Here is a 7,572-nt window from a genome sequence, read left to right as displayed (position 1 = left end):
AATGCCCTTTTTACACTCTTGTGTGAGGCACTCATGAAATCGCATGCTGATGAAATGAACTTTTTACGTTTTTGAATGTCACTTTTGGGGACGGATTTGAATTTTTTTTTAAATGAAATTGATCTTTTAAAGTGTGAAAATGAACGGAAAAACCAACCTATATTACGAATATTTAATGAAGCACTTATAACAGTTACTATCCAAGAACACTCAGAAAAGGCTTAGAATTTAATCATAGAAAATATCGCCTTAGTGCTATGACAGTATAAGGTCAAAGTCGTATTGTTTAAATTTGTTAAGTCTTGTAGTTGCTTTTATTTTTTACGTGAATAGTTTTCTGCCTCACCTGCTGTTTACCGCGCACACAGGTGGCTTGACTTATCTTTTGTTTATAAATACCGTTTTGGGGGAAACACGGGGACGATACACAGGTCAACATCTCTACAGTTACTTTATTGACATGTCACGATAATTTCAGGTGTACATCGATCAAACAACGCCTTGAGCTTGCGTGATATCAAGTTATAGAAGGTGACCACTCAATCGATTGCTCGTGAACATAATCTTCTCTTAAGCGGGGTGAAGACCAACCCATTGTCAGGAGATATGGGTCAATATCTAAACCACGTTCTACAAACATAATTTATCCTGCATCATTGTAATGATACACCGTATGCTATGCTTAAAATGGGAAAGCAAGACTATCACGCCATCTCGACTCTGAAGCTATAAAAGGCTGGACACTTTCAGCGAAGAATGTGACAGGACATTTGGTCGTCGTCTGTGCAGTCAACGCCAAATCGTCTACTTCAACCCAGAGGCATAACTCTTCTTCCAGACCTGACGAACCAGCTGAGTGGCTCGAATTCGTAGCCATGACAACGCGGGTCATCTTCTACGCGCTTTTCGCTGTCTTCGCTATTTCGACCAGCTGTAATGCCTTGCCCTGTAAGTCTTCCAGTTTTTATTTTATCAGAAATTATTCATTGCCGGTTACTACTTAAGCAAGGGTAAGTCACCGGACATGGAATCGTGATATTGACTAAACTTAATTTTTTTTAATATTGTAAACTCTCAACACGCCATATTGTTTTCAAAATCCATTTGCTTAAATTGTAATACAGAACTATGGAACTCGAAAACTGCAACATAATGACACTCCGGGGGAAATCCCATTTTATCCTAATCAAAAGAAAATAATATAAATGAAATCTAATGTTGTGCTCAAATAAATAATTATGTCAACATTGCAGGTATGATAATCTACCAAAATGGCAGCAAATACCAGTAATCTGTATCAGAAGTAAAGGAGACAAATCATATTGCAAGATTAAATGTTTTACGAAAGGATTGAAACTATATGAAACGACGTTGAACTCTGTTAAAATTGACAGTAGACTACTAAGAAGGAGATTATGACATATTAAGTGATAACAAGTTCATTTCGCCTTTAAATCAAATATCAAATCGATGTACAAAATTGATGTTGCATCTTCAACATGACATAATGTTCAAGAAGATGAAGAGTTTAAATATAATCGTACACATACGTCACTTCTTTGATAAGAAATTATATTTTCAAATTGGGCAATAATAACAATAATAATAGTTATCATCATCACCATCATAACAGCCGATTTTTGTGCAAAATAAATTGAGTTTTACTATGGCGACTAAGGGCAAGTTGGCCAGTTGTGTTGGCAGCTAAAGCGGATCTAGGTTAAAGGCCTGCAGATTTCGCTTTGGAATGTACATGTGCGTCTAAGAAAAGTGCGGATCACTGTGATACTGTAATAACAAGATGGATAAATTTTTTTGTTTTTTGTTTTTTTTTCTAAACGACGAGAGTGCGAAATATGAACCAGAAATGTTCGCGTCTCAGAACTTACCCGATCATGTCAAGCTAATTCGGGCTCGTGGAAAACTCAGTCTCACATTGATGGCGGGGCCGAGTTGTCCCCTTGATTGTACAGTGTGGTACTTTGTGAGCGCTTCTTGTCCTGACTGGTCGAAGTTATGGGCAGATACAAGGTGCGCATCAAATAAACTAAAAAAAAAAATGAACGTGCGCCTATGAATACAATATGGCAATCACGAATTGCGTGTAAATTGTCTGAAATAGGGCCGAGTTGCCCCTGAGAACGAGTTAACCTGGACCTTTCTGGTAAATACCGACTTTTATTTTTGATTTCAAAGTACTCAGAAACAACTCATCATCCTGGCAAATCGCGTCAACGAGGTAAATTTCTTGACAGACTCTTTCGATATATTGCAAATAAATATCGAATGGAGCAACACAGGTTTTCCAACTCTTACTACTAGAAATATGTCTTTATTTAAAATGAGCCGTTATGTATTCTTTCTTTTACTTGGAGAAAAAATAAAAATAAACCATATACAACACAATCTGCCACTCGCAGATTTTCAATGGGCTACCACGATATACTATTATTATTATATCTGCCCAACATCTTAGGCATTAGACAGTGTACCTTATTTTTTTCTTATGCTATCTTTTACTGTGGCACCGGGCCAAAGAGTCACCGCCAACGTCTAGCCTTGTCAAAATACATGTACTTCCGCTATCGTTCACTGTATGAGACACAGAATGCACGTAGAATCATTTTCACTAGTAATTCCTTAATATTTCATTTCCGTGTTCTATACTTTCGTTGATACACGAACTACAGTTTCTCCTCGCCAACGAGATGGACGTGAACGAGTGAATGTCCAAGGCAGACCACGCTTAGGAGAAGAAGACATCATCCTCATACATCCAAATGATACACACCCACCAATCAATGGCTCAAGTCCTCCTCCAATCAATGGGACGCAGCCTCCACCAATCAATGGAACACGTCCTCCACGTCCACCACCACTGAACGGAGGAGGAAGAATTACTGGTAATGGCTTCTTCCGATCTGCTGAGCAAGGTGACTTTCAGCGTGAACAGGGATCCAGCCCACGAAGAGGTGCTGAGCAGGGAAGAAACAGACCACACCCACCCCCAGCAAACTCAACTCAACCTCCTCCTATGAATGGCACGCAGCCTCCACCAACAAATGGAACACGTCCACCACCACAAAACGGAGAGCAGGACAGGGACAGCGGTTTATCACGTCAAGCTAAGGAAGAAAACAACCAGCCGGGAGAACGGAATAGCGGTCGCCGGCAGCAGAGGCCCCGCCCACCTAGAGCTGCTGATCAGGGAAGAAGCAGGCCACGCCCACCCCCAGCAAACTCAACTCAACCTCCTCCTATGAATGGCACGCAGCCTCCACCAACAAATGGAACACGTCCACCACCACAAAACGGAGAGCAGGACAGGGACAGCGGTTTCTCACGTCAAGCTGAGGAAGAAAACAACCAGCCGGGAGAACGGAATAGCGGTCGCCGGCAGCAGAGGCCCCGCCCACCTAGAGCTGCTGATCAGGGAAGAAACAGACCACGCCCACCCCCAGCAAACTCAACTCAACCTCCTCCTATGAATGGCACGCAGCCTCCACTAACAAATGGAACACGTCCACCACCACAAAACGGAGAGCAGGACAGGGACAGCGGTTTATCACGTCAAGCTGAGGACGAAAACAACCAGCCGGGAGAACGGAATGGCGGTCGCCAGCAGGAGAGGCCCCGCCCACCTAGAGCTGCTGACCAGGGGAGAAACAGACCACGCCCACCCCCAGCAAACTCAACTCAACCTCCTCCTATGAATGGCACGCAGCCTCCACCAACAAATGGAACACGTCCACCACCACAATACGGAGAGCAGGACAGGGACAATGGTTTCTCACGTCAAGCTGAGGAAGAAAACAACCAGCCTGGAGAACAGAATGGCGGTCGCCTGCAGGAGAGGCCCCGCCCACCTAGAGCTGCTGATCAGGGGAGAAACAGACCACGCCCGCCCCCAGCACACTCAACTCAACCTCCTCCTATGAATGGCACGCAGCCTCCACCAACAAATGGAACACGTCCACCACCACAAAACGGAGAGCAGGACAGGGACAGCGGTTTCTCACGTCAAGCTGAGGAAGAAAACAACCAGCCGGGAGAACGGAATGGCGGTCGCCGGCAGCAGAGGCCCCGCCCACCTAGAGCTGCTGATCAGGGAAGAAACAGACCACGCCCACCCCCAGCAAACTCAACTCAACCTCCTCCTATGAATGGCACGCAGCCTCCACCAACAAATGGAACACGTCCACCACCACAAAACGGAGAGCAGGACAGGGACAGCGGTTTCTCACGTCAAGCTGAGGAAGAAAACAACCAGCCGGGAGAACGGAATAGCGGTCGCCGGCAGCAGAGGCCCCGCCCACCTAGAGCTGCTGATCAGGGAAGAAACAGACCACGCCCGCCCCCAGCAAACTCAACTCAACCTCCTCCTATGAATGGCACGCAGCCTCCACTAACAAATGGAACACGTCCACCACCACAAAACGGAGAGCAGGACAGGGACAGCGGTTTATCACGTCAAGCTGAGGACGAAAACAACCAGCCGGGAGAACGGAATGGCGGTCGCCAGCAGGAGAGGCCCCGCCCACCTAGAGCTGCTGACCAGGGGAGAAACAGACCACGCCCGCCCCCAGCAAATTCAACTCAACCTCCTCCTATGAATGGCACGCAGCCTCCACCAACAAATGGAACACGTCCACCACCACAATACGGAGAGCAGGACAGGGACAATGGTTTCTCACGTCAAGCTGAGGAAGAAAACAACCAGCCTGGAGAACAGAATGGCGGTCGCCTGCAGGAGAGGCCCCGCCCACCTAGAGCTGCTGATCAGGGGAGAAACAGACCACGCCCGCCCCCAGCACACTCAACTCAACCTCCTCCTATGAATGGCACGCAGCCTCCACCAACAAATGGAACACGTCCACCACCACAAAACGGAGAGCAGGACAGGGACAGCGGTTTCTCACGTCAAGCTGAGGAAGAAAACAACCAGCCTGTCGAACAGAATGGCGGTCGCCGGCAGGAGAGGCCCCGCCCACCTAGAGCTGTTGATCAGGGGAGAAACAGACCACGCCCGCCCCCAGCAAACTCAACTCAACCTCCTCCTATGAATGGCACGCAGCCTCCACCAACAAATGGAACACGTCCACCACCACAAAACGGAGAGCAGGACAGGGACAGCGGTTTCTCACGTCAAGCTGAGGAAAGAAAACAACCAGCCGGGAGAACGGAATGGCGGTCGCCGGCAGCAGAGGCCCCGCCCACCTAGAGCTGCTGATCAGGAAAGAAACAGACCACGCCCGCCCCCAGCAAACTCAACTCAACCTCCTCCTATGAATGGCACGCAGCCTCCACCAACAAATGGAACACGTCCACCAACACAAAACGGAGAGCAGGACAGGGACAGCGGTTTCTCACGTCAAGCTGAGGAAGAAAATAACCAGCGTAGAGAACAGAGTGGCTACCGCCGAGAACAGGGACCCAGCCCACGAAGAGCTCCTGAACAGGAAGGAAATAGACCACGCCCGCCTCCTTCAAACGCAACTCAACCTCCTCCTACGAATGACATGCCACCTCCAACAAGTAATGGGACACGCCCTCCACCACAAAACGACGAGGAAAGATTACCTAACAGCGGCTTCTTCCGTCGAGCTGAACAAGAAGACAATCAGAACGCAGGAGAGAATGCTGACCGCCGAGAAAAGGAACCCGAAAAGGCCCGCCCTCCTCCCGTGGATCAGGTGGCACCAAGCTTCGAATAGAGGGACTGGGAACGGCTTCTCTTACATCTATATGTGCACCAAAACACAACCTAAAGAAGCAGTTCAATAACTAATGCTACTGGCCCGTTATCATCTCGAGTTTTCATATAAAAGTGAAGCCATGTCATACTATTAGTTATAATTATCATATACCTGTATATTAACCATAACCAACTAATGATTAAACAAGAGGGATATTCAATGATAAACGCATACCAAGCATTTAATACATACAACAACTGTTCTGTCATACTGGAGAAAAGGAATATGAAGTGATTCTTCAACGTATCATTTTTTTCTAAAACAAAATATACGACGTTCTCTCTTACAATAATGAATGAACAGCTCCAGACTCTTGCTGATTCAAATCTGACTCATTAAAGAGAAGAAAGAAATGAAAATCTATTCCGGATACATTACTTTATCATTCAAGTTTTGACAGGCATGACATCTTTTGTTGGAACGGTCTCTTTTCTTTCTTTCTTCTAATTCGTTGTCCGGCTTGGCACACGTTTGTATTAGATAGTAGTACAAATAAATTAATTACTCCTTTCAAAGCATAATATCAGCCTTTGATTCTAGTCTCTTTGTGGATTTCATGTGTACCATAAAAAGTTGACTGCGTGTGCATGTGTCCATTGCTGTTCCAAAAATGCATGCCATCGCGTGTCTGAGTAACTAATGTTTTGTCTGAGTGTGTGTTTACTGGTTCGAACGCACAGGTATGTGTTGATGATGTATCTTTCCTGTTGTTGTTGTTGTTGTTGTTGTTGTTGTTGTTGTAAAGATACTGAGTATAATGCTTACATATTTCGATGATATTTCATCGACTATCAGGTTTGGATGTCATGATTTTGCATTGTACTGTCTTGCGGAGGTATTCCTTGATACATGTATTCCTTTGTCCCAACTAAGATGTGTGTTTGAATAGCACGCACACGCACACATGCACACGAACGCCAACAGACACACACCCATGCTCACATATATGATATAATATATACATATGTAGATTATTATTGAACAGGTTTTATTAAAAAATCATGTCTGGCAGCCAAAGGCTGAATTGCACATGTTTTACGATCATAGTTAAAAAAGCAGACAGATTATTTCGGTGCTCTGTACAAACAATCATATAAAGACATGATATAAAAAAAGAACAAATATTACAGAGGTCACATGTGTTAAATCAAAAGAAGTGATTAATCTATGAGGGTACCAGCCCAATCAATTCTGAAATTGCTTTTACAAAAACGAAACAAAAAAAGGTGAGATAAAAAATATCCTGTCAACATGGCAACACTAATTAACACAAAATAAAAAATCATTACTGTTTCAACTGATAATGAAATCAGTGAGGGTACCAGCCCATCAATACTCAGATTACTTTATCAAAAAGAAAAGAAAACGAAAAGAGAAGAAATGAGGAAAAGGGAAAAAAAATCACTGTTAACATATCATTACACAGCTAGTCATTAAAAAATTGCCGTTACTATTTCATCTCCATATATTGATTTTGATTTAAACAAAAGAAAAAAGTAAAACAATTTTCACACCTGCACATCACATCAATCACATGTGCCAAATTTCAATAAAATGAACAATATTTCTTTCATTCTTTTAACAATTATCACCATGACAGCTCATCCTGTAACGTAAATAAAATATATCTTTTAGGCCTACATATAAAAAAAAAAACGATATCCAACAGAAAAAAGAAAATTGATATCTCAAATCAAAATCTCAGATGAAAACATTATTATTATTATTATTATTATTGTTATCATATAAATGCCTACATAAAGAAGGCGAGCAAGGTGAAAACTAAAAAAAAAAAAGAAAGATTTTTATTACTGAC

General features: G+C 43.9%; 1 protein-coding gene across 1 annotated transcript; it reads left to right on the top strand.

Moving 5' to 3' along the window:
• Positions 1–744: 744 nt before the first annotated feature.
• LOC139721804 (uncharacterized) lies at positions 745–6,277 on the top strand. Its single transcript, XM_071633127.1, has 2 exons — positions 745–948; positions 2,691–6,277. Exons 1-2 carry the CDS (start codon positions 876–878, stop codon positions 5,219–5,221), a joined length of 2,604 nt encoding a protein of 867 aa, XP_071489228.1. The 5' UTR covers positions 745–875; the 3' UTR covers positions 5,222–6,277.
• The last annotated feature ends 1,295 nt before the right edge of the window (positions 6,278–7,572 follow it).

The sequence above is a fragment of the Diadema antillarum genome, unplaced genomic scaffold (assembly GCF_040938485.1).
Source record: "Diadema antillarum isolate AM-2024a unplaced genomic scaffold, OU_Dant_1.0 scf00000150, whole genome shotgun sequence".
NCBI classification, from domain to species: Eukaryota; Metazoa; Echinodermata; class Echinoidea; order Diadematoida; family Diadematidae; genus Diadema; species Diadema antillarum.
Note: the sequence above shows the minus strand (reverse complement) of the source record. Positions and strands in the feature narration are given on the sequence as shown.